This window comes from Staurois parvus, unplaced genomic scaffold, assembly GCF_062004578.1.
Source record: "Staurois parvus isolate SC_StPar_1 unplaced genomic scaffold, SC_StPar_1.0 ptg001022l, whole genome shotgun sequence".
NCBI lineage: Eukaryota > Metazoa > Chordata > Amphibia > Anura > Ranidae > Staurois > Staurois parvus.
In genome coordinates this window covers 268,211-295,708 of record NW_028318818.1, presented here as the reverse complement: position 1 = coordinate 295,708, position 27,498 = coordinate 268,211, and the positions used below count along the sequence as shown (strand labels likewise).

Here is a 27,498-nt window from a genome sequence, read left to right as displayed (position 1 = left end):
CCCGAAAATCAAACTAAAAAATGATGCAGCAGGCGAGTCCATTTTGCTGAAATTTCATTGCAGCAACTCAAAATGGTCCTCAGTAGTTTGTATGGCCCCCACGTGCTTGTATGTACAGTCAGGTCCATAAATATTGGGACATCGACACAATTCTAACATTTTTGGCTCTATACACCACCACAATGGATTTGAAATGAAACAAACAAGATGTGCTTTAACTGCAGACTGTCAGCTTTAATTTGAGGGTATTTACATCCAAATCAGGTGAACGGTGTAGGAATTACAACAGTTTGCATATGTGCCTCCCACTTGTTAAGGGACCAAAAGTAATGGGACAATTGGCTTCTCAGCTGTTCCATGGCCAGGTGTGTGTTATTCCCTCATTATCCCAATTACAATGAGCAGATAAAAGGTCCAGAGTTCATTTCAAGTGTGCTATTTGCATTTGGAATCTGTTGCTGTCAACTCTCAAGATGAGATCCAAAGAGCTGTCACTATCAGTGAAGCAAACCATCATTAGGCTGAAAAAACAAAACAAACCCATCAGAGAGATAGCAAAAACATTAGGCGTGGCCAAAACAACTGTTTGGAACATTCTTAAAAAGAAGGAACGCTCCGGTGAGCTCAGCAACACCAAAAGTCCCGGAAGACCACGGAAAACAACTGTGGTGGATGACCAAATAATTCTTTCCCTGGTGAAGAAAACACCCTTCACAACAGTTGGCCAGATCAAGAACACTCTCCAGGAGGTAGGTGTATGTGTGTCAAAGTCAACAATCAAGAGAAGACTTCACCAGAGTGAATACAGAGGGTTCACCACAAGATGGAAACCATTGCTGAGCCTCAAAAACAGGAAGGCCAGATTAGAGTTTGCCAAACGACATCTAAAAAAGCCTTCACAGTTCTGGAACAACATCCTATGGACAGATGAGACCAAGATCAACTTGTACCAGAGTGATGGGAAGAGAAGAGTATGGAGAAGGAAAGGAACTGCTCATGATCCGAAGCATACCACCTCATCAGTGAAGCATGGTGGTGGTAGTGTCATGGCGTGGGCATGTATGGCTGCCAGTGGAACTGGTTCTCTTGTATTTATTGATGATGTGACTGTGTGATGATGTGACGAAACATGAGATCCCAGAGATGTTCTATTGGATTTAGCTCCGGTGAGCGTGGGGGCCATTTAATGGTATCAGTTCCTTCATCCTCCAGGAACTGCCTGCATACTCTCGCTGCATGAGGCCGGGCATTGTCGTGTACCAGGAGGAACCCAGGACCCACTGCACCAGTGTAGGGTCTGACAATGGGTCCAAGGATTTCATCCTGATACCTAATGGCAGTCAGGGTGCCATTATCTAGCCTGTAGAGGTCTGTGCATCCCTCCATGGATATGCCTCCCCAGACCATCACTGACCCACCACCAAAACAGTCATGTTGAACCATGTTACAGGCAGCATAATGTTCTTCACGACTTCTCCAGACCCTTTCATGTCTGTCACATGTGCTCAGGGTGAACCTGCTCTCATCTGTGAAAAGCACAGGATGCTAGTGGTGTACCTGCCAATTCTGGTGTTCAATGGCAAATATCAATTGAGCTCTATGGAACCGGGCAGTGAGCTCAGGGCCCACTAGAGGACGTCGGGCCCTCAGGCCACCCTCATGAAGTCTGTTTCTGATTGTTTGGTCAGAGACATTCACACCAGTGGCCTGCTGGAGGTCATTTTGTAGGACTCTGGCAGTGCTCATCCTGTTCCTCCTTACACAAAGGAGCAGATACCGGTCCTGCTGATGGGTTAAGGACCTTCTACGGCCCTGTCCAGATCTCCTAGAGTAACTGCATGTCTCCTGGAATCTCCTCCATGCTCTTGAGACTGTGCTGGGAGACACAGCAAACTTTCTGGCAATGACACGTATTGATGTGCCATCCTGGAGGAGTTGGATTGCCTGTACAATGTCTGTGGGGTCCAGTATGGCCTCACGCTACCAGTAGTGACACTGACCCTAGCCAAATGCAAAACTAGTGAAAAACAGTCAGAAAAGATCAGTAGGGAAATAATGTCAGTGGCCTCCACCTGTAAAACCATTCCTGTTTTGGGGGTTTTCTCACTGTTGCCCATCTAGTGCACCTGTTGTTCATTTCATTGACACCAAAGTAGCTGAAACTGATTAACAACCCCCTCTGCTACTTACCTGACCAGATCCATATCCCAGGAGTTTCACTGACTTGATGGTATACTGTGATTAAAAAGTGTTCCTTTCATTTTTTTGAGAAGTGTGTGTATGTATATATGTGTGTGTGTTATATATACATACACAAACACATACAAACACACATATTCACACACAGTGCCTTGAAAAAGTATTCATACCCCTTGAAATTTTCCACATTTTGTCATGTTACAACCAAAAACGTAAATGTATTTTATTGGGATTTGATGTAATAGACCAACACAAAGTGGCACATAATTGTGAAGTGGAAGAAAAATGAGAAATGGTTTTCAAAACTTTTTACAAATAAATCTGTGAAAAGTGTGGCAGCATTTGTATTCAGCCCCCCGGAGTCAATACTTTGTAGGACCCCCTTTGGCTGCAATTCCAGCTGCAAGTCTTTTTGGGGATGTCTCTCCCAGCTTTGCACATCTAGAGAGGGACATTTCTGCCCATTCTTCTTTGCAGAATCGCTCAAGCTGTCAGATTGGATGGAGAGCGTCTGTGAACAGCAATTTTCAAGTCTTGCCACAGATTCTCCATTGGATTTAGGTCTGGACTGTGACTGGGCCATTCTAACACATGAAGATGCTTTGATCTAAACCATTCCATTGTAGCTCTGGTTGGATGTTTTGGGTCGTTGTCCTGCTGGAAGGTGAACCTCCGCCCCAGTCTCAAGTCTTTTGTAGACTCTAACAGGTTTTCCTCTAAGATTGCCCTGTATATTCTTCCCATCAACTCTGACCAGCTTCCCCGTCCCTGATGAAGAAAAGCATCCCCACAACATGATGTTGCCACCGCCATGTTTCACGGTGCGGATGGTGTGTTCAGTGCAAACTGCGGTAACGCACTGTGCTCCGCTCCAAAAATGTTCTGGAGCTTTTTCTGGGGCAAATGTTGCGTGTAGGGTTGACCATTCAAGTGAATGGGCTGCCCTATACGTGACGAGTGAAAATGCTCCAAAACAGTCAAACGCATGCAGGAATATGAGTCTTCACTACGCGGAGATGTGAACGGGACCTGAAAACTGAGTGTCTGCATCCCCTCCCTCCTATGTCCTTGTATAGAGATGGCCATACACTATGCAATCTGATTGTACAATCTCTGTACAATTTCCTTTAGATTTACCTAAACTATGGAATAGGAGGACACACCTGAACAATCTATTCAATGGTATCAAATCAGACAGGCCCTTGTACTACATAGCTGATGGGAGGAAGGTAGTATTGTAATGAGGGAGGTGTGGTCCAGAGTGGTGAACACACCCTATCACACCCTCTTCTGTGTTGCAAGCAAAGAAGTGAAGGCTTCTGGGAAGTGGCCTATAGGAAGTGAATGCTGAGAGACCATCTACAGGAAATTATGCAATCTGAAAATCCGTTCAAAATCCCACAGAAATTGACAAAAAATGAAATGTCCTGTGGATGAGGCAAGTGAGAGAAAAGCACATTGGGATGGCTGGGCCAGAAATGGCATTAGAAGACGCTTCTATTTATCATGAAAAGGGAAATTCTGCCCGAAAAGGTGAACGTATCCTTTTATTTAGTTTGTTGCAGGCTGGCTTGTACGTGAGCTGGGAATTTTTGTTTGCTGTTGTCTGACATGCGCCACCCTTTCCGTGTGCTCTTTGCTGCAAAGGCCAGTTATAGGTTGGGGTGACTGCCATTTGTTTGTACTGTTGGTGAATTGTTGGGGAGGCACTGGAGACCTTCGCTGCCATTGTGCCCTTCCTGGTGTCCAGTGCGTCCTTATACCTTTAACCACTTCAAGTCCGGACACTTTCATCCCCTTCCTGTCCAGACCAAGTTTCAGCTTTCAGCGCTATCACACTTTGAATGACAATTGCGCGGTCATGCAACACTGTACCCATATGAATTTTTTAGACAGATAAAACTTTATCTTGGTGGTATTTATTCACCACTGGAATTTTTATTTTTTTGCTATAAATATGAAAGTCCAAACATTTTGGAAAAAAAAAAAATGTTTTTCTTATAAAAGTTTGCAAATAAATAATCTTTTATAAATCTTGGCCATAATGTGTTCAGCTATCTTTTTAGTAAAAATAAATAAATAAATAAATAAATAAATAAATAATCCAAACATTATAATTTTCTACATTTTTTTATTACATTTTTATTTTATTTTTTTATGTTTTTTTTCTTTTTTTTTACACTGATTGCTTTTACATCCATAAAGGCTGTAAATGCAATCATTTCCCCTTCTCTCTGGCTGCATTCTTGCAGCCATTGAGAAATACTGTGAGAGCTGTGATTGGTCACAGCTTGTCAAATGGTGCAAGGCTGTTGTGAATAGCCCTGTACCATGTGACCTCTGTGATCATTCAGATTTCTCAAGTAGTAAGCAATGATGTCAGAAAGTGACATCTTGCTTACTACTATTCATGTGATCACTGATTGGCCAATCAGAGATCACATGCATGTACAGCGATCAGTGTTCCACTGTGTCCTCCAGACACAGCGGGCACCGGATTGTGGTGCCACGCGCTCCCAGGAAGCGCGCAGAGGCAGTGAATGCGGGTGCCATCCGCTTCGGCACTGCTCCCCTCCGGTCGTTTATGTACAGTGACCAGACGGGAAGTGATTAAGGAGGGGTGGTCTCCCTCCAGGCACACCTGCCCTATAATCTATCCATTATTATATATGTGCTCCAACTTTGTTGACTCTCAAAATGTATAGCGTTAGGACTGCAGTACATTGGGGTGCCGTAATGTGGCCTCTGCAGCTTACGTATATATTTGTAAATGTGTGCAAACTAAACCCCTGCTTTTAACGTGAACTGTTAAAGAGGGGCAACCTGGCAGGTTGCAGGCTGGTTGGTAAGTGAGCTGGGAATCTTTGTTTTTGTGACATTGCAGTCCGAGAACCTGAAGAAAGACAGACTAGCCATGTGCTGGACTACTGACCCACAACACCCTCCCTGTGCAAAGTGGAAGGAAGGATGTCACGGCTGCATGGAGACTCCTATGGAGGTATGGAGACCAGGTAACAACTGGCCTGCGCCCCCCACCACCACCCCTTGGTCAGTGGAGGGGTTGTCTTCCGTGAGGCCAGTCCTTGGTGGTTGGGGACTGCTGCCTTTGGGGGCTGAGCACAGATTGCACTCCATTAGCTTTTTCCTTGGCCACATCGCCTCAGGGTTCTTTGCAGCTAGGACAGATTGGTGAACAGGATGGGGTGCAGCACAGACCCCCCCACGTCCGCTACCACCGATGTATCTCATTGCAGTAAAAGGGTTCAAACACGTGCACCGGAGGATTCAATTACAATAAATATCTGGTGAATGTCAGACTCGCTGCTTTATAAATTTACCCTTTAGGTCCCAGAAAGCATTGAGAAATTGAAAGGAACATTATTTATTTATTTATTTCAGGTACTTATATAGCACTGTCAATTTATGCAGCACTTTACATATATATTGTACATTCACATCAGTCCCTAACCCTCAAGGGGTCTACAATCTAAGGTCCCTAACTCACATTCATACATACAGTTGTGTTTAAAATAATAGCAGTCAGACATCACTAACCGGATCAATCACTGTTTTTGGTGGAAATGATATTTCTACATGGCAAATAATTTCCTAGCAGGTGTAGTAGAGTAATAGAAATCCAACAGACCCAACAATCATGACATGCATGCTGCTGATTCTGTGTCATTGAATCACTCATTGAAAGGGGCATGTTCAAAATAATAGCAGTGTGGAGTTCTATTAGTGAGGTCATTCATTCTTTGAAAAACAGGTGGCAATTATTGCCCTTATTTAAGGAAGGAAGGCAGCAAATGTTGTACATGCTGGTTACAGTGCATTTCTCTCTGAAATTCTGAGGAAAATGGGTCGTTCCGGACATTGTTCAGAAGAACAGCGTACCTTGATTAAAAAGTTGATTGGAGAGGGGAAAACATATAAAGAAGTGCAGAAAATGATCGGCTGCTCAGCTAAAATGATCGCAAATGCTTTAAAATGGCAGACGTGGAAGAAAGCGTCTGCTGAAAGACGTGGAAGAAAGCGAAAAACTACCATTGGAATGGATAGAAGAATAGCCAAAATGGCGCGGACTCAGCCAACAATCAGCTGCAGGAAGATGAAAGAAGGTGTGACGTTCCCTGTGAGGACTGTTACAATTAGAAGACGCCTATGTGAAGCCAAGCTATCTGCAAGAAGTCCCCGCAAAGTCCCACTGTTGGAAAAAAGATGTGCTGAAGAGGTTACAATTTGCCAAAGAGCACATTTACTGGCCTAAAGAGAAATGGTGCAACATTTTGTGGACTGATGAATGTAAGATTGTTCTTTTTGGGTCTAGTGGGCGGAGACAGTTTGTCAGACGACCCCCAAACACTGAATTCAAGCCACAGTACACTGTGAAGACAGTGAAGCATGGTGGTGCAAGCATCATGATATGGGGATGTTTCTCATACTACGGTGTTGGGCCTATTTATCACATACCAGGGATCATGGATCAGTTTGAATACATCAGAATACTTGAAGAGGTCATGTTGCCTTATGCTGAAGAGGAAATGCCCTTGAAATGGGTGTTCCAACAAGACAACGACCCCAAACACACCAGTAAACGTGCAACATCTTGGTTCCAGACCAACACGATGGACGTTATGGAGTGGCCAGCCCAATCCCCGGATCTTAATCCAATAGAAAACTTGTGGGGTGACATCAAAAATGCCGTTTCTGAGGCAAAACGAAGAAATAGAGAAAAACTGTGGAATGTCGTCCAATCATCCTGGGCTGGAATACCTGATCACAGGGGCCAGAAGTTGGGTGACTCCATGCAACACAGATGTACAGCAGTTCTCAGAAACAGTGCGACTACAACCAAATATTCATGAAGTCATTCAAAGGAAAGCAAAATCTTCAAACATTTTTCAGTTTATATAGTGAATGTTTGAGTTTGTAAAGAAGAATACAAACACTGCTATTTTTTTGAACAGTCTAATAATCACTTTTCTGCAATTTTTTTTAGAGGAACAACACAAATTTGATCTATTTTTCTTCATGTTGTGATTTGGAATAGAATGTGTCGTGTTCCCAATGCATTTGTGTGGATGGAAATAAAAGCTATTAGAAGGATTTTCAGCTTTATTCACTTTTTTCAACACACTGCTAATATTTTGAACACAACTGTGTATATATACACATACTAGGGACAATTTAGACAGAATCCAATTCACCTACCAGCATGTCTTTGGAGTTTGGGAGGAAACCGGAGTACCCGGAGGAAACCCACGCAGTCACAAGGAGAACATGCAAACTCCAGGCAGGTGGTGCCATGGTCGGGATTCAAACCAACGACCGGAGTACTGCCAGGCGAAAGTGCTAACCATTTAGCCACTGTGCTGCCCCATAACATGCACTAAGATACAGTTTTCCTAACACACGTGTTCAGTGCTGAAATTTAGGGACAAAATGTCAAGTCCTGAGGCAGTCCCTGTAGACTAGAGACATCAGGTAACTGTATAAAGACCCCACAGGGACACTCACCCTTTGTAGATTGAGCTGGTCTGTCCATTTCAGTTCCTACTTGGCAGCAACCATCTGCTGGCTGGAGCTGGGAAAATGAAAGGAACATGTAACACACTGAGTCATACCACTTGTGTGGCTGTAAACATCGCGCAGCTCTCTGATAACAATGGCCCAGCCCACACATACCTTCCTACAAGGGCTCCTTCACACCAGAAAAAGCAGGTGGCTGAGCTACGGTTTTACTGCCCCCTGGCTGCCTGCCTACAGAAGCAGCAAGATCATATCCTGAATGTGAATGCTAAGTGGTGTTACTCTAGCACAGAGGTGGGCAACTGTAGCCCTCCAGCTGTTTTAGAACCACAAGTCCCATGAGGCACTGCAAAACTGAGAGTTACAAGCATGACTCCCAAAGGCAGATGCATGATGTGACTTGTAGTTCACCAACAGATGGAGGGCTGTTGGTGAACTACAAGTCTCATCATGCATCTGCCTTTGTAACTCTCAGTTTTGCAGTGCCTCATGGGACTTGTAGTTCACCAACAGCTGGGGGGCCACAGTTGCCCACCCCTGGCCTAGCGCACGAAGTGTGTTACTGGCTGGATCACCAGGTGAAAATAAAGAAAAAAAAACAAATGTAGCCATCATATCTAGAGACGGGTGCACAGCAATATATTATGTTTTCTTTTTTTTTTTAATTTAGATACAATTAAAAGGATAACTAAAAGCAAAACTTTTTTTTTTTAGTTTTGGATAGAGTGGAGGTGGATTAGAACCCCTGTCAGGGTTTTATTGCTGTTTGTGCCCCTGTTAACCACTTCAAGTCCGGACACTTTCACCCCCTTCCTGTCCAGACCAATTTTTAGCTTTCAGCGCTGACTCAATTTGAATGACAATTGCGCGGTCATGCAACACTGTACCCAGATGGAACTTTTAGCATTTTTTTTGAGACAGATAAACTTTCTTTTGGTGGTATTTATTCACCACTGGGATTTTTATTTTTTTTGCTATATAAATGAAAAAAAGACCAAAAATTTTGAAAAACAAAGTTTTGCAGATAAATAATCTTTCTTCATAAATCTTGTCCAAAATGTATTCAGCTATCTTTTTAGTTAAAAAAAAAAAACAAATCAGTTTTATAAAAAAAAATTATAATTTTTCAAAATTTTTATATTATTACTTGTTTTTTTTTTAACATACAGTCACCCTAGCATGGTGACACTGTACTACTTGTGGGGGGTGATAAAGATTTTTTTCCTTTTTTTTTTTTGCACTGATTGCTTTTACACCCATAAAGGCTATAAAAGCAATCATTTCTCCATCTCTCTGGCTGCATTCTTGCAGCCATTGAGAAATACTGTGTGAGCTGTGATTGGTCACAGCTTGTCACATGGTACAAGGGTGCTGTGTATAGCCTTGTACCATGTGACCTCTGTGATCATTCACAGATTTCACACATAGTAAGCAATGATGTCAGAAAGTGACATCTTGTTTACTACTATTCATGTGATCGCTGATTGGCCAATCACTGATCACATGAACCGGGACCTCACATAGCAGTCCCATACAGCGGTCTGTGTTCTCGTGTCCGGTGGACATAGCGGGCACAAATCATGGTGCTGCGCACTCCCAGGGAGTACGCACAGGCAGTGGATGCACGGGGATGTTCAGAAATGTCAACCCGCAACGGCGGTGCTCCCATCCGGCCGTTTATCGGCAGTGCCCCCATCCGGCCGTTTATCGGCAGTGCCCCCATCCGGCTGTTTATCGGCAGTGCTCCCATCCGGCCGTTTATCGGCAGTGCTCCCATCCGGCCGTTTATCGGCAGTGCTCCCATCCGGCCGTTTATCGGCAGTCTTTGGGTTTTCCCCCAGAAAAGTAATATAGGGGAAATCTTCCAATGGGGACACTACTGTAGTTCTGGTCTCCTGGGGGGGTCCCCGATGGATTCTCTTAATCTGCAGGGATTTCCTCTCACTTCCTGTTTGGGACAGGAAGTGAAGGGAAATCTCCTCAATAGGACACAGATGGCAAAAAAAAAAAAAAAATCTGACAAGTGTCATAACCCTTCCTTGCTCTGTCCAAAATGAAAAAAAGAAAAGTTTGCCTATAGTTCCACTGTAAGTGAAGCAGTATTAAACCCAAAATCAAATAATATTCAATCAATCAATTATATTGCCACTTACAAATTCTTAGATGTGGTGGCTGCATTAGTCTCCTTTTTTAAGCTTTCTTTCTTTTATTTTCACCTGGTGATCCAGCCAGTAAGCCTGTTGTGTTTCAAAAGCACAATCTCTCCAGCAGAATGTATCAGTTTACATGGATGAGACAAACCATTTAACACTTGCAGGGGCGATTAAAGCAGAGCTCCACCCAAAAAGGGAAGTTCAGCTCATCTGCCACATTTGGCCCTTTTTTGGGGAGAAGTGGGTACCTGGTTTTGACATGTACCCGCTCCCACTTCTTCTCAGATGCGTCGAGGTGCTCTGAGCCGGGAGTTAGGCCCCCTCCTTCCCCCACAGCCTTCTTAGACACTTCACAGGCCATGCATGCGCAGTAGGACACCCAGTGTGAATCCGCAAAGCTTCACTTCCCTTACTTAACCCCTTGGCGCCGGCACCTCCCAGCCCTTTAAGGGTTTCAGAAGCCGGGGTTTCAGGGTCATGTGACCACCGTGATTTGCTGTCACATGATCGGGAAAGGTCCCGATCGAAAGAGGAGATCAGGACTTTTCCATGAGTACCAGACATGTGTGCTGGGAGCATGCAGGGCATGCGCACTCAGCACGTTTTTCTTAATTGCGCACAAATTTACGCCCGCTCGGTGTCTAGGCCCAGATGCCTTCCGCATATTTGCGTGCGGCCGGCATGAAGAGGTTAAGGCCAGGTTCACACCTATGCAGTTTGCGTTTGATCCGTTTCTGCAGTGAGTTTTGCTGTGCGTTTTTCAACATGCAGTTTTTTGTCCAACTTGTTGCTGGGCAGTAAAAAACGCATCAAAAACGTACTGCATGCATTTCTGCAGCGTCTCCATTGAAAGTCTATTGAACTAAAAGGGCAATGTTTTCAGTTTAAAAAAGTCCCTGACCCGTTCCAAAAAACGCACAGCAGTGTGTCAACAAGCAGTTGTGTTCATGTCAGTATAAGGACACCCTAGTGTCAGTAAATAGCAGTATGTCAGTAAGTGGTCATATTAATATCAGTATATGGACACCTCTGTTAGTAAATAACAGCGTGTCAGTAAGCAGCCATAGCAATGTCACTATATGGACACCCCACTGTCAGGAAATAGTCATACTAATGCCAGAATATGGACACCGCACGTTCAGTAAACAGCAGTGTCATTAAGTGGTCAAATACTAATGTCAGTAAATAGCAATGTATCAGTAAGCAATAATACTAAAGTAAGTATATGCACTACCCCCTGTCAGTAAATATCAGTGTGTCAGTAAGTGGTCATCTACTTATGTCAGTATAGACAATAGACACCCACTGTCAGTAAAAAGCAATATGTCAGTAAGCAGTCCTATACTAATGTCAGTAGACTCCCACTTATTGTCAGTAAATAGTCATACTAATGTCAGTATGTGTACTCCCTGTCAGTAAATATCAGTGTGTCAGTAAGCAGTAGTACTAATTCCAGTATATGTACTCTGTCAGTAAATATCAGTGTCAGTAAGCATTAGTACTAATATCAGTATGCGTACTCCCTCGTCAGTAAATATCAGTTTGTCAGTAAGCAGTAGTACTAATGTCAGTATATGTACTTCCTGTCAGTAAATATCAGTGTCAGTAAGCAGTAGTACTAATGTCAGTATATGTACTTCCTGTCAGTAAATATCAGTGTCAGTAAGCAGTAGTACTAATGTCAGTATGCGTACTCCCTCGTCAGTAAATATTAGTGTGCCAGTAAGCAGTTGTACTAATGCCAGTATGCGTACCTCTTCGTCAGTAAATATCAGTGTGTCAGTAAGCAGTAGTACTAATGCCAGTATGTGTACTCCCTGTCAGTAAATATCAGTGTCAGTAAGCAGTAGTACTAATGCCAGTATGTGTACTCCCTGTCAGTAAATATCAGTGTCAGTAAGCAGTAGTACTAATGTCAGTATATGTACTTCCTGTCAGTAAATATTAGTGTGCCAGTAAGCAGTAGTACTAATGTCAGTATGCGTACTCCCTCGTCAGTAAATATTAGTGTGCCAGTAAGCAGTTGTACTAATGCCAGTATGCGTACCTCTTCGTCAGTAAATATCAGTGTGTCAGTAAGCAGTAGTACTAATGCCAGTATGTGTACTCCCTGTCAGTAAATATCAGTGTCAGTAAGCAGTAGTACTAATGCCAGTATGTGTACTCCCTGTCAGTAAATATCAGTGTCAGTAAGCAGTAGTACTAATGTCAGTATATGTACTTCCTGTCAGTAAATATTAGTGTGCCAGTAAGCAGTTGTACTAATGCCAGTATGCGTACCTCCTCGTCAGTAAATATCAGTGTGTCAGTAAGCAGTAGTACTAATGCCAGTATATGTACTCCCTGTCAGTAAATATCAATATATCGGTAAGCAGTAGTACTGTCAGTATATGTACTCCCTGTCAGTAAATATCAGTGTGTCAGTAAGCAGTAGTACTAATGCCAGTATATGTACTCCCTGTCAGTAAATATCAGTTTTTCAGTAAGCAGTAATAATAAAGTTAGTATATAGACACCCACTGTCAGCAAAAAGCATTGTGTCAGTAAGAAACTATGCTAATGGTCAGTAAATAGCAGTGTGTCAGTAACCCATCATATACTAATGTATGCAGACCCCCGTCAGTAAATATCAGTGTGTCAGTAAGCAGTAATAATAATGTCAGTATATAGACACCCACTGTCAGTAAAAAGCAATGTAACAGTAAGAAACTGCTAATTGTCAGAAAACAGCAGTGTGTCAGTAAATGGCTGTATTAATATGTGTATATGACTAACCCACTGTCAGTAAACAGCAGTGTGTCAGTAAGCCATCATATACTAATGTCTGCAGACCCCCCCCCCCCCAGTAAACAGTCATACCAATGTCAGTATATGGACACCCTTGTGTCAGGAAATATCAATGTGTCAGTAAGCAGTAATAATAATGTCAGTATATAGACACCCACTGTCAGTAAAAAGCATTGTGTCAGTAAGGAACTGTGCTAATTGTCAGTAAACAGCAGTGTGTCAGTAACCCGTCATATACTGATGTCTGCAGACCCCCCCCCCCCCCCCGTCAGTAAACAGTCATACCAATGTCAGTATATGGACACCCCAGTGTCAGGAAATATCAATGTGTCAGTAAATTTCCCCTCACCCTCCTCCTCCTCTCCCGGGCTCCGTTTCTCCGCACGGCCGCTCCTCGCCTCTCCCCTCAGCCCGGACTGACACTCACCAGCAGAGACGGCCCGACTAACCAATCCGCAGGCGGCCTGAGCGCGGTGGGCGTCTTCTACACCAACCATAGGAGGGGCCGTCAGGGGTCCGACCAATAATGTACCGCCGGGCGGGGATTATGGTTTGTTTTGGGTCAGAGTTGAAGCAGAAAGGCTGGGTTGGGCGGAAGTGAGGTAAAACGCGGAAGTAAAGTGGCAGTTTGGACCCACGTGAGCAGCATGGAGGGGTGAGAGTGTCTGGGATGCTTCCCTCATTATTGTATTATCTATATATAGTCTGCTCCTCGTCTACAGCACAGGAGGGGTCTACTGTGGGACTGTCAGCTGTGTCCTGCCATGTGGTCTTTATTGATGTACACCTGACAACCGCCTCCTCCTGCTCAGCTGCCCTTCTTCTGAGAACACTAGTTGGCTGCTGATCATGCTGATCCTCTGGTTTCAGTGTTGTTTTCCCTGGAAGAGTTATGAGAGATGGAATCTGAGCTCTCTGTACAGATGTTCTGAATCTGAGACTCAGAAATCATTGGACCGGTATCACAGCCGGGGCGCCATAGTAAGCTCAGGTGCTCACACACGAGTCCAGGCCCACCTCAGCTATCCCCGCCCACAACCACATATATACACACCCCTCGGATATACATGGCTGTGGGGCGGCAATGCCTCTGCCACCTGTGGGATAGCTCAGGTGGGCGTGGACTCGTGTGGGAACTCACCCCTACCAGGGAAATCTACTGAGCATATGCAGCTTAGTACATTCATAAAAAGGAGCGTCGCCCCTTCCTGAACCCAATCCCCCTACCTCTATACCTGGGTTGTCTACAAAAATATACTGGCATGCCTGGAGATCCAGCAATGACCTTTAGGGGTCCCCCACTTAGCTGCAGTACACCCAATCCCATACAGTCATTCCTCTGATGTCTTCAGGGATGCCACCTGTCTCTTCTGGAAGTGTATATGGATGTGTCAGTAAATAGCACTGTCAGTAAGTAGTCAAATACTGTCAGCCTATGGACAACCTACTGTAAGCAGTGTGTCAGTAAATGCCCATATACTAATGTCAGTACATGGGCACTCCACTGTCAGTAAAAGGCAGTGTATCATTAGTATTGCAGCCTACTGACACAATGAATCACTGACAGTGGGGTGTCCATGTACTGTACTAACACTGCTATGAATGCTTACTGACGCACTGCTTTTTTTTTTTTTTTTGACAGTAGGGTGTCTATTGACATTAGTATGAGTGCTTACTAACACACTATTTACTGACAGTGGGTAGTCCATATACTGACATTAGAATTACAGCTTACTGACACAATAGTTCACTGACAGTGGGTTTTCCATGTACTGCACGAACAGTGGCATGAACGCTTACTGACACACTGCTTTTTTTGACAGTAGGGTGTCTATATATTGACATTAGTATGAGTGCCTACTAACACACTGCTATTTACTGACAGTGGGTATTCCATATACTGACATTAGTATTACAGCTTTCTGACACAATGATTTACTGACAGTGGGGCATCCATATTTTGTATTAACGCTTGCATGAACGGATATAGATAGATAGATATATATATATACACACACACACTGCATGTTGAAATGCATTTTTATTTCAAAATATGAAAAATATTTTAAAAATACATTTCAAATATACTGTATGTCTTTAAAAATACAATTATACTATTTTGGAATGCATATGTAAAAATATGTTAAAGTGACTTTTTTTATATATATGTTAAAAAAAATTGAAGAATATATTTAAAAAATATATATTTTATAAATATATTTTCAGATTTTTTTTACATATAAAAAAGTTTTATATATATATATATATAAATTTTTTTATTTGAATATGGCCAAAATTGTACCATTTCAAATATGTGCCAATATATTTGGGAAGAATATTTTTAAAATATATTTCAAATATATTTTCTTCCATATGGGAGGCCCCCTGAGAAAGATAACCCCCCCTTTACACTAATAAAAATATCCAATTCTGTGAGAGGATGGTCAGAATGTGAATGGGGGAAAGCTGATGGGGAGGGTGAAAAGGCAATTTTGTTTTTGTTCACTTTGGATAGAGTAAGGGACTATTAAAACTGCTGTCAGTTTTGTTTGCTTTTTTTTTTTTTGTCATCTGTCTCATGAAGGAGATTTCTCTTCACTTCGTATTGACAGAAAGTGAGAGAATATCTTTCTAATGTTGGGGATGTTCCTCCTTTGTTGTCTCTGGAACAAAGAAGATTTGCCTTCTGTTCCTGTTTTGGTGACAACTCAAAATTGTGGCTGTCCTCCTTGCTTTAATTCCCGGTGATCAGAACAGTTTGGGAGAGTGAACTTCCCTAACGGGGACACAGACAGCAATAAAAACCTGACGGGTTTCAATGCTTCCCTACACTATACAAATCTAAAAAAAAAAAAAAAAAGTTTTGCTTTTGGTGATAATGTTAATAATTGATTTACATTCTTTCTTCTTATGCTCTACTCTATCCAATGTTGGCAGGTCCGCCGGACCACAGACATTCTGTCTGTTTGACCTAAACCCAGAAAGCGATTTGTTCTCAGACCTTTTCCTGAATAATAATAATGCAAAAGAGGGATTTGCAGAAGATAAACAACATCTCCCAGGTAAGACTCTGTGTTATAGAGGGAGGCAGGGAGACACGCTGGAAAACATGGACCGGACTGTATATGGAGGTTTCTGAAAAAAGGAAATGTCTGTGTTACCCAGAGCAGTGTCGTTCTTCCTATCTATTGCATGCACTAGAATGAATAGCAGACTCCTTTGTGCGTTGGCATTAAAAAAAAAAAAAAAAACCCTTCTTTCTTGCAGTCCTCAGTCTAGTCTGGTGCCATTGCAGGTCCTTTCTTTTTTTACTCTGGCAGAAGAGAACTCTTCCCTTCCAGACTGAGCAGTGCTTATGTAATGCTGGTGAGCACTGCTCTGTCAAGGAGTACAGTGAGCCCAAGCTGCATTATGATGTACCCCAATCAATCAGACGGTCACCTACCCTCCTCATCTTTAGGCGCACCCTGAAAACCTACCTCTTCAGGGAAGCCTACCCCGCCCTCACCGAACTGCCGATCTCCTCCTCTCTTCCTACCAGTCCATCCCCCCACAGCTATTTCCTCCTGTACCACTATCCCCTCCCTCCTAGATTGTAAGCTCCAAGGAGCAGGGCCCTCAAACCCCTCGTGTATTGTATTGTTACTGTACTGTCTCGTGTATTGTCTCCCATTATAATGTACAGCTCTGAGCAAACTGGCGCTATAAAAATACTGTATAATAATGTACCCCTATGAGGTGTGTCCATGACAGCCTGAGCCCCCAGGAAGTGGGTTGGATGATTCTGGCTGCCATTCAAAGCAGAAGAGGAGCAACACTGGACCTTTAAAGCAATAAAAATATAGACCTAGACTTCAGCTTTTAAAGATAAAGTTAACTATGTTTATAATTTGTCTTCTCTGCATACTAAGTCACCCAACATGCCAAAGAGATTTTAAAACCTTTCCCCTTTTAATACATATCTTATTTTGGACCCAGTGACATAATCGCTGGGTCTTTATATATTTTTCTATGCAATGTAGGCAGATTATGGCTAGTTACATAGTTAGTCTGGCTGAAAAAAGACAAAGGTCCATCCAGTTCAACCAAAAAAAAGTTATAATCCTACACCCACAGTTGATCCAGAGGAAGGCAAAGAAACCCAGCAAAGCATGACCCAATTTGCCCCTGCAGGGGAAAAAATTCCTTCCTGATTCCCCGAGAGGCAATCGGATATTCCCTGGATCAACTTTACCTATAAATGTTATATCCAGTTATATTCTGTGTATCCAAGAAACAATCCAGGCCTTTAACTTTTTAGTGATTGAAAAGGTTTGACCAGGGACCGACAGGCTGGAGGAAAGCGCTAGATCCTGGTCATCCTCCATTCAGGAAATGACATGAGCTCTCTCTGATTTGCTACATCTTCTACTGCACATTGTGAGAAGCTCAGTGTGCAGTGAAATCAGAGTAAGCCGTTTTGGTAAATGAAAGGAACCGGAACAACTGTGCAAGACTGAAAGGAAGGCTGGCATTCAGCTCTGAGTTGAGTGATTCCTTGCATACCTGACTTTTTTTGCCTATAGTTATTTTTTCTTCTAGAAAGAAATTGTGAAGGTAAGGGGTCCAGCATCCTGGAAATTTCCGATCGGATGAGCTGCACTACTTGTCAATGCACGTTTGACAGCAGAGAGGAACAGGTAACGGTTATTTGGATTCCTGGAGACACGTGTGTGGCTGTCTGGTTCATCTTCTGAGGACTCTTTGATACAGTTGAGCTCAACTATCACACTATCTGGAAGAGGCATATTCTTTTGCCTATCCAATCAGATTTTTCTTTCCTTCTCCATACTGAACTGGATGATTGTCTGATTGTTATGGGCAGTATAGGCTTTCAGAGATGGTTCTTCAGCCATAGGTATTCTGAGATCCTAGCTGATCCAGAACAGATATGCAGATTTGACATCCACTCGTAATTCATGATCCGATATTGGCTTTTTTTTTTTTTTTTTTGTCAGTTTACTCCAATGCAGGGCATTGGTTTAAATGGGCACCATTGAAATCAATTGAATTTAGCATGACCTTGCATTGTCTGTGCATTGAGTAATGCAGCCCAGTGGTGTGAATGAGCCCTAAAAGAGCTGTCTCATAGACTTACATTACATTGTGAGATATAGCTGGAAAGCACAACCATTATGCTGTACTGCAAAGTCTGTGTATTTAATGAGCAAATCTGGCTACTCCCGTATGCATATCAATTTATAAACAATACGTAGAATAAATATTTGTATACACTGAAAACAATATTTCCATCAAAACTGGAGCAGATAGAATCTGGAGCAGCTGTGCATGGCAACCAATTGGCTTCTATCTTCAGTTTGTTCAAATACGCCTTTGAAAATTAAATATAGAAGCTGATTGGTTGCCATGCACAGCTGCAGCAGATTCTGTCTGCTCCCGTTTAATAAATTCTCCTCTATAAACTTCCTTTAAAGAAAGAACATTACACATTGGACTGGCACCGCTTTAACCTGAAACGTAGAATCAAGGGGGCAGGTTCTCTGAGCGAGGAAGACTTCCAGAACAAGACGCAGGCAGGTGAGACAAATGGTGGACATAACAAGTGGCAGTTGGACAAGGCAGAATACAATATATGTGTGAATAGGTACAGAAGATTGTGGCAAGAAATCTTCTTTTTTTTTTTTTTTTTTTTCCTTTACATATTCTTTTGCAGGGGACGTGTCCAGTATTTCTGGCTCCGATTTGGACAGCTCAGATGAAGATGATTCAAGAGCCTCCCTTGAGTCGAGTGTAGAGTCCTCTATGTATTCAGGTCATCCGAATCGCTCCCAAAGGGTACTATTCAGGAATGGACAGGGGAAACTGCTATCTATGTACCGTTGTGTGCTGGGGGTAGAAAAGGTAAATTCAGAGTGACTGCCACACATGGACAGCTGAACACTCTTCAGGTATTAAAGGCAATCTGTGTATTTCAGGACATGGAAGTGATCCCAGAACAGCTACTGGGCTGCATAAAGAGTCTGCAGGACCGACCAACAGTGGTGATTCTTATGGCTGGAGGAGGACATTTTGCCGGCGCAGTGTTCAAAGGGTGAGGATGTCTATACATTCATTCTTTACCTGGATTGTCATTTAAAGTGTATCTGCATCATTTTATTGTATTTTTGTCGAAATATGTAAGCTCACTACCCACACCAAGGGTCTTCATGTCTGGTGAGTCCGGCGTTAAGGCTACATTCACATGACCAAAAATGTGCAGAAGGTTTTCTGCATTCAGAGGCAGTTAAAGTGTTACTAAACCCACAACCGTAAATTCAGCCTGTATACGCAGTAAAGCATACTTGTTATACTCACTGTGGAACCTAAGGGGCTAATCCTCTGCATTGTGTAAAAAAGCTGTTTGATTCTCCCCTTCTTCCAATGCCTTTTTGTTTCTTTATTACATATGCTGATTATTTCAGATCTCACATGGCTTGGACTAGAAGGTCAGCCAGCATTAATGTTTTGCTTCCCTTTAATTTTTTACTTGCCATATTTTTCGCACCTTACCATAAGACGCACCTAGGTTTAGAAGAGGAAAACGAGAGAAAAAAATATTCTGAACCAATGGACTGTAGACATAGTACAGGAGATGACCAGAGACTGCGGACCCAGTACAGGAGATGACCAGAGACTGCGGACCCAGTACAGGAGATGACCAGAGACTGCGGACACAGTACAAGAGATGACTGTGGACACAGCACAGGAGATGACCAGAGACTGCATACACAGTACAGGAGATGACCAGAGACTGCATACACAGTACAGGAGATGACCAGAGACTGCGGACACAGTGCAGGAGACGACCAGAGACTGCGGACACGGTGCAGGAGACGACCAGAGACTGCGGACACGGTGCAGGGGACGACCAGAGACTGCGGACACGGTGCAGGGGACGACCAGAGACTGCGGACACGGTGCAGGGGACGACCAGAGACTGCGGACACGGTGCAGGGGACGACCAGAGACTGCGGACACGGTGCAGGGGACGACCAGAGACTGCGGACACGGTGCAGGGGACGACCAGAGACTGCGGACACGGTGCAGGGGACGACCAGAGACTGCGGACACGGTGCAGGGGACGACCAGAGACTGCGGACACGGTGCAGGGGACGACCAGAGACTGCGGACACGGTGCAGGGGACGACCAGAGACTGCGGACACGGTGCAGGGGACGACCAGAGACTGCGGACACGGTGCAGGGGACGACCAGAGACTGCGGACACGGTGCAGGGGACGACCAGAGACTGCGGACACGGTGCAGGGGACGACCAGAGACTGCGGACACGGTGCAGGGGACGACCAGAGACTGCGGACACGGTGCAGGGGACGACCAGAGACTGCGGACACGGTGCAGGGGACGACCAGAGACTGCGGACACGGTGCAGGGGACGACCAGAGACTGCGGACACGGTGCAGGGGACGACCAGAGACTGCGGACACGGTGCAGGGGACGACCAGAGACTGCGGACACGGTGCAGGGGACGACCAGAGACTGCGGACACGGTGCAGGGGACGACCAGAGACTGCGGACACGGTGCAGGGGACGACCAGAGACTGCGGACACGGTGCAGGGGACGACCAGAGACTGCGGACACGGTGCAGGGGACGACCAGAGACTGCGGACACGGTGCAGGGGACGACCAGAGACTGCGGACACGGTGCAGGGGACGACCAGAGACTGCGGACACGGTGCAGGGGACGACCAGAGACTGCGGACACGGTGCAGGGGACGACCAGAGACTGCGGACACGGTGCAGGGGACGACCAGAGACTGCGGACACGGTGCAGGGGACGACCAGAGACTGCGGACACGGTGCAGGGGACGACCAGAGACTGCGGACACGGTGCAGGGGACGACCAGAGACTGCGGACACGGTGCAGGGGACGACCAGAGACTGCGGACACGGTGCAGGGGACGACCAGAGACTGCGGACACGGTGCAGGGGACGACCAGAGACTGCGGACACGGTGCAGGGGACGACCAGAGACTGCGGACACGGTGCAGGGGACGACCAGAGACTGCGGACACGGTGCAGGGGACGACCAGAGACTGCGGACACGGTGCAGGGGACGACCAGAGACTGCGGACACGGTGCAGGGGACGACCAGAGACTGCGGACACGGTGCAGGGGACGACCAGAGACTGCGGACACGGTGCAGGGGACGACCAGAGACTGCGGACACGGTGCAGGGGACGACCAGAGACTGCGGACACGGTGCAGGGGACGACCAGAGACTGCGGACACGGTGCAGGGGACGACCAGAGACTGCGGACACGGTGCAGGGGACGACCAGAGACTGCGGACACGGTGCAGGGGACGACCAGAGACTGCGGACACGGTGCAGGGGACGACCAGAGACTGCGGACACGGTGCAGGGGACGACCAGAGACTGCGGACACGGTGCAGGGGACGACCAGAGACTGCGGACACGGTGCAGGGGACGACCAGAGACTGCGGACACGGTGCAGGGGACGACCAGAGACTGCGGACACGGTGCAGGGGACGACCAGAGACTGCGGACACGGTGCAGGGGACGACCAGAGACTGCGGACACGGTGCAGGGGACGACCAGAGACTGCGGACACGGTGCAGGGGACGACCAGAGACTGCGGACACGGTGCAGGGGACGACCAGAGACTGCGGACACGGTGCAGGGGACGACCAGAGACTGCGGACACGGTGCAGGGGACGACCAGAGACTGCGGACACGGTGCAGGGGACGACCAGAGACTGCGGACACGGTGCAGGGGACGACCAGAGACTGCGGACACGGTGCAGGGGACGACCAGAGACTGCGGACACGGTGCAGGGGACGACCAGAGACTGCGGACACGGTGCAGGGGACGACCAGAGACTGCGGACACGGTGCAGGGGACGACCAGAGACTGCGGACACGGTGCAGGGGACGACCAGAGACTGCGGACACGGTGCAGGGGACGACCAGAGACTGCGGACACGGTGCAGGGGACGACCAGAGACTGCGGACACGGTGCAGGGGACGACCAGAGACTGCGGACACGGTGCAGGGGACGACCAGAGACTGCGGACACGGTGCAGGGGACGACCAGAGACTGCGGACACGGTGCAGGGGACGACCAGAGACTGCGGACACGGTGCAGGGGACGACCAGAGACTGCGGACACGGTGCAGGGGACGACCAGAGACTGCGGACACGGTGCAGGGGACGACCAGAGACTGCGGACACGGTGCAGGGGACGACCAGAGACTGCGGACACGGTGCAGGGGACGACCAGAGACTGCGGACACGGTGCAGGGGACGACCAGAGACTGCGGACACGGTGCAGGGGACGACCAGAGACTGCGGACACGGTGCAGGGGACGACCAGAGACTGCGGACACGGTGCAGGGGACGACCAGAGACTGCGGACACGGTGCAGGGGACGACCAGAGACTGCGGACACGGTGCAGGGGACGACCAGAGACTGCGGACACGGTGCAGGGGACGACCAGAGACTGCGGACACGGTGCAGGGGACGACCAGAGACTGCGGACACGGTGCAGGGGACGACCAGAGACTGCGGACACGGTGCAGGGGACGACCAGAGACTGCGGACACGGTGCAGGGGACGACCAGAGACTGCGGACACGGTGCAGGGGACGACCAGAGACTGCGGACACGGTGCAGGGGACGACCAGAGACTGCGGACACGGTGCAGGGGACGACCAGAGACTGCGGACACGGTGCAGGGGACGACCAGAGACTGCGGACACGGTGCAGGGGACGACCAGAGACTGCGGACACGGTGCAGGGGACGACCAGAGACTGCGGACACGGTGCAGGGGACGACCAGAGACTGCGGACACGGTGCAGGGGACGACCAGAGACTGCGGACACGGTGCAGGGGACGACCAGAGACTGCGGACCTGGTGCAGGGGACGGTTTTGCTGCACAGAAGAGCCAAGCGGCCGGCCTGGTATTCTAACATGGCGGTGGGAATACCGAGCTGGCCACTCCATATTTGCTCCATAAGATGCACAGACATTTTCCCCCATTTTTTGGGGGCAAAAAAGTGCGTTTTATGGAGTGAAAAATATGGTATATAAATGCACATTTGATTTTTTAATCACACATTAATGAAATTGTTTTTCTATTTTCATTTATGTATGCATTGGTATCGTCAGGCTGATCTTGTGTGTTAGATGGTCAGCTGGTTATTTATTTCTCATTTTCACTGATCTTTCATTTTTTTATGTTTTGCTTCTAGTGTGCTTAGAATTTTGTTTAGAATTTTGGCACTATTTTATAGATTAATATAAATGTAGCCTTAGGCTTTACAAAGTACAAGGGTCACTTGAGCTCAGTCCCAGACAACACCCAGGTAACCGTAAAAACTTCCTTTTTGTTGCTGCCTTTACCATTTACTTAACAGGTGGGCTAGTATGCATTTTAAGTGCATCTTTTCGCTTTGACCCCACCATAGCACAGTGTCACACTATACACCAGCAGTTCTGGATGTACATCTGGCCAACAGAGCATAAAGCAATGATTTGCAAGGCTCTGCCCCCATTACTGAAATGAGAAATATTCCTTATTTTTAAAAATGTGATGGAATGATCCATGTAAATACCTTCTGTTTTAAGAATGCTTTACTGTGCTACACACTTATTCATTTGAAGGGCTTTTTATTGCTTTAGTCCCCTTTTCACCATAACCCTTATAGTCCTACTATCCCAAAAGGCAAAAGAAACAAAATCATGAGGTATTAGTCTGTATTTGACCAAAATATGGAAACCCGCCACTCCTGTCAAGGGTTTGTATTGTATGTATCTGTAATCAAAGCGTTACTCGGGTATGGTCTGGGACCAACCTCAGGTAGCCCATTATAATTATTAGGTTTTGTACTTTAACCACCTCCCGACCAGCCGTTGCATATAAACGGCCGGACGGTGGCAGTGCAGGGTCGGGTGGCCGTTTATAAACAGCCTCCCCGCACCCTGCTTGTGCACGGTCCCTGGGAGCGCGCAGCACCGCGATCCGGTGCCCGCTGTGTCCTCCGGACACAGTGAAACACCGATCGTCGGACGGGACCTCTGTACGAGGTCCCGATCATGTGATCACTGATTGGCCAATCAGTGATCACATGCAAAGTAGTAAGCAAGATGTCACTTGTGACATCATTGCTTACTACGTGTAAAATCTGTGAATGATCACAGAGGTCACATGGTACAAGGCTATTCACAACAGCCTTGTACCATGTGACAAGCTGTGACCAATCACAGCTCACTCAGTACTTCTCAATGAGTGGAAGAATGCAGACAGAGAGAAAGAGAAATGATTGCTTTTATATCCTATATGGGTGTAAAAGCATTCAGTGTAAAAAAAAAAAAATCTTCATCACCCCCCACAAGTAGTACAGTGTCACCATGGTGACACTGTACTGCTAGGGTGACAGTATGTAAAAAAAAAAAAAATATATATAAAAATGTAAGAAACATTTTTTTTAAATTATAATGTTTGGTTATAAACTAATTTTTGGATTTTTTTTTTTTTTTACTAAAAAGATAACGGAATAAATTTTGGCAAAGATTTATGATGAAATATTATTTATTTGCCAAATTTTATAAAAAAACACTTTTTTTCAAAATTTTTGGACATTTTCATTTACATAGCAAAAAAAATAAAAATCCCAGCAGTGAATAAATAACACCAAAATAAAGCTTTATCTGTCTCAAAAAAATGGTAAAAAATTCATTTGGGTACAGTGTTGCATGACCGCGCAATTGTCATTCAAAGTGTGATAGCGCTGAAAGCTGAAAATTGCCCTGGTCAGGAAGGGGGTAAAAGTGTCCGGTCTGGAAGTGGTTAATTAGTGATATCTTGCTGAATTAGGGACAAAGGAGTATAGTTTATACATCCGCCTGTAAAATCTTCCAGGACGGGCCCACTGAAAGTGTTGTGTACTGCCAGTAATAGCTTTGCAGCTTCTGAGTATAAATTCTTATTCTGGACAGACTGGTAAGCTGTTTTGCAATTTAGTCAGCAATATCTAAATGGATAGGGGAGAGTTGTGTATAACACGGGGAGAGGTGCTAGGGTGGGGACGTGGCTACAATATTAGTGTATGCACCATGGGACAGTTGCACTGTAAGCAAGAAATGCACCTTACAATCTAATTTCTATTTGCCAGCAATGATGTAGCAAAATTGCATGTCTAAGCAATCCGTTCAGGTAGGTCCTTACAGTACATTGCTTTTTGGATTTTTACATTCAGGTTGTAACATGAGGCCAGCTTAAAGCTGGCCTTAGATGGATCGAATCTCGGCCGGTTTAGCAGGGACCAGCTGAGAGTCGATCCATCTATGAGTAGGCTGGTTGTACTGAAGTCGATCCATCAATTGACTTTAGTACAACCAACCTATTGTATTTTTTTGCATGCTGGCTATAGCCACTAGCAGTGTTCATTTTGGATCCCTCCCAGTGGAACACAACAGCACTGCAGGAGTGATTCCCCCCATCAACACATTCATTGTTGAATTGAGCAGTTTACTTTCCTTCCACCTCATGGTGGAAGGAAGGAAAACTGTACCATCTATGGCTTGCTTTAGTTAGATGTCCACATAAGTTTCTTTTTTTTCCTCGATAATCCCATTCTGTTTTTTTTCTTTTTTTTTGTTTATACAGGAAGGAGGTGCTCAAACACAAGACCTTCCACCGGTACACAGTACGAGCAAAAAGGGGAACTTCTCAAGCCCTTCATGATGCCCAGAACCGCAGTCACATGGCCAAGTCTGCTGGGGCAGCTCTGAGACGATACAACCAGGCTGCACTAATGACGGTGAGGAGTATGCTTTGTGCAGATGTGATGCAAAGTTCTGTTAAAATGTCAATCCACCTAAATCTGAGAGTGGAGTGTGCTCATATGCCCTGAATGTTACATTGGTGAGATGTTCCTGCCAGAATTCTTGACTTTGGTCCTGTCTGTCTTGTGTTCCCACCCACCTTTGTGCGCCCAGATCCTCCTGTAACATTCTCCATAATAATAATACAAAAAAAAAATAGGGGGGAACTCCTCATAATGGGCACAGCAGCTGTGGAGAGCGCAAAGATCTTACCAATATTGTTCCTTGAGAAATAGAAGTAATTTTACCTTTCCAGCAGCCACCAAACACTGAAAATCCAGTTTGGGTTCAACTGACCCTTTAAAGCAGAACGACAGCTAATAAAAAATATGAATTGTCTTGGCATTAACAAAAAATGTTTTAAATTATTATTTTTTTATTTTTTTATTTTTTACAGTACTCCCCTTTTAATTCAATGTTGTCCCCCTCTTCTCCAGTGGGTGGCTTTCCTCTTCTGAGTTGAATGACCATGTCATTCAACCCACTTCCTGTGAGTCCAGGCTGTCATATAGGCCTACTCCCTGGGGCGTCCTCAGCCTGGGATCACAGTGATGCAGGATATAGTATGGCTATGAGCAGTATTTTGTACTGCGGTAAGGACCGCCCAGGCTGCACTGGTGTCGCCGTACTGGCCAGAAATCACCTGAATTTAAAGCGAAACTCCAAGAATTGCACAACAAAAAGCATTGCGATCCCCTTGCTCAGCAAGAGTTAAATGTTCATTAAGTCCAGGGTTAGAGGAATCTGCTGTAATGCTTGTCTCACCCCTTGCTGGCTTCATCCATGCTGTGTGACCAGTCCACCAACTCTGAGGCGCTACAGCTGGCTGTTTCTCGCTGACTTCATCACGTACAATACAGGACCAATAGTCCTAAATTGTACATGAGGATGGCAAAGGCCAACCCACAACTGTGTCATAAAGTAGAAGAGAGTGTTGGCGCCTGTGGGAGCAAGGAATTCGGTAAGTGTTAAATCTTAGTCTTCTACCCAGTGACTTAATGAGCCTTTACACTTGCAGTCTGGGGGCACTGCAATGTTATTTTCATGTATAATTCCCAGGTTTCAGCTTTAAGGTATGTATCTGGAGAGTGTTTTTAAAAAGCAACAAGGAGGGTCTTCACAGAGGAGACTGGGAGGTTAAGGATGGGCTTTTTTTTTTTTCTTTCCCTTAAAGCTCTTTTTGAAACACAGCAGAGCTCTTGGGTATTGGCCCCAGATTTGTTATGTCCCCCATTAAGCTATCTGATAAAAGATTTTTTTTTTTTTTCTTCTTTTTCTTTTGAAGCTCCTTGGTGCAGTGCTTTGTCGAACCCCTGTGAACATAACAATTGAATCGTGAAATCACAGCATACGAAGTGCACAGAGGGTCCATTATGACCAATCCTCTAAAGAAGGGCCTCCTGACCCTGAACCTCCTGGGGCACAGGTCTCCTGAAAGAGGCAAGTTACACCTTGATCTACCTAGGCCTAAGCCCCAGTCCTTAGGGACCAACCAAAGCCAGTCCACCAAGTACATGGTGAAGGACTCTTTCAAAGATAGACCTCTCCAGATGGGGAGTGGCAACCTGAAGGCCACAGAACCTCATGCCAACATCAGGGCAGGCCCTCCTGATGACCTGCACCCTCCATCTCTGTGCAAAAAAAATAGACACATGAATAAATACGTGACACACTCAACAACAAAAAAAAAAAGTTGCCACGTGAAATGCGCAGCTGGCCTTTCGGCTGGTAGAAAAAGTTGATCTGGCTTGCAAAAAGGCCTGCCCAGAAGCGTAGCGCAAAAAAAGCATAGAAAAACGTGACTTAATCAAGGTGGAAATACCAATGATGTGGTGCAGCCCAGAAGTGTTTTTCCAGCACACTCTGGGATACCACCCTCAGGGGGTACATCACCAAATGCAGCCCCATTCAAAACAGGAAAT

The 27,498-nt window shown here is 45.6% G+C and overlaps 2 protein-coding genes across 3 annotated transcripts in view; one reads left to right on the top strand and one right to left on the bottom strand.

Annotated features, from left to right (window-relative positions):
- Nucleotides 1-13,115, bottom strand: part of ATG9A (autophagy related 9A) — an 88,188-nt gene extending 75,073 nt beyond the window's left edge. For both annotated transcript variants that reach the window (XM_089657697.1, XM_089657699.1), the window contains exons 1-2: nt 13,021-13,115; nt 7,720-7,786 (exon numbers count right to left, since the gene is read on the bottom strand). The gene's annotated coding sequence lies outside the window, so the exon portion shown is untranslated. The remainder of the gene's footprint in view (nt 1-7,719; nt 7,787-13,020) is intronic.
- Nucleotides 13,116-13,268: 153 nt separating this feature from the next.
- Nucleotides 13,269-27,498, top strand: part of ANKZF1 (ankyrin repeat and zinc finger peptidyl tRNA hydrolase 1) — a 33,844-nt gene continuing 19,614 nt past the window's right edge. The window contains exons 1-7 of the mRNA XM_089657695.1: nt 13,269-13,326; nt 15,609-15,733; nt 17,253-17,350; nt 18,146-18,248; nt 18,385-18,572; nt 18,647-18,762; nt 25,359-25,512. Coding sequence (XP_089513821.1) covers nt 13,319-13,326; nt 15,609-15,733; nt 17,253-17,350; nt 18,146-18,248; nt 18,385-18,572; nt 18,647-18,762; nt 25,359-25,512 — 792 coding nt within the window. The 5' untranslated portion in view covers nt 13,269-13,318. The remainder of the gene's footprint in view (nt 13,327-15,608; nt 15,734-17,252; nt 17,351-18,145; nt 18,249-18,384; nt 18,573-18,646; nt 18,763-25,358; nt 25,513-27,498) is intronic.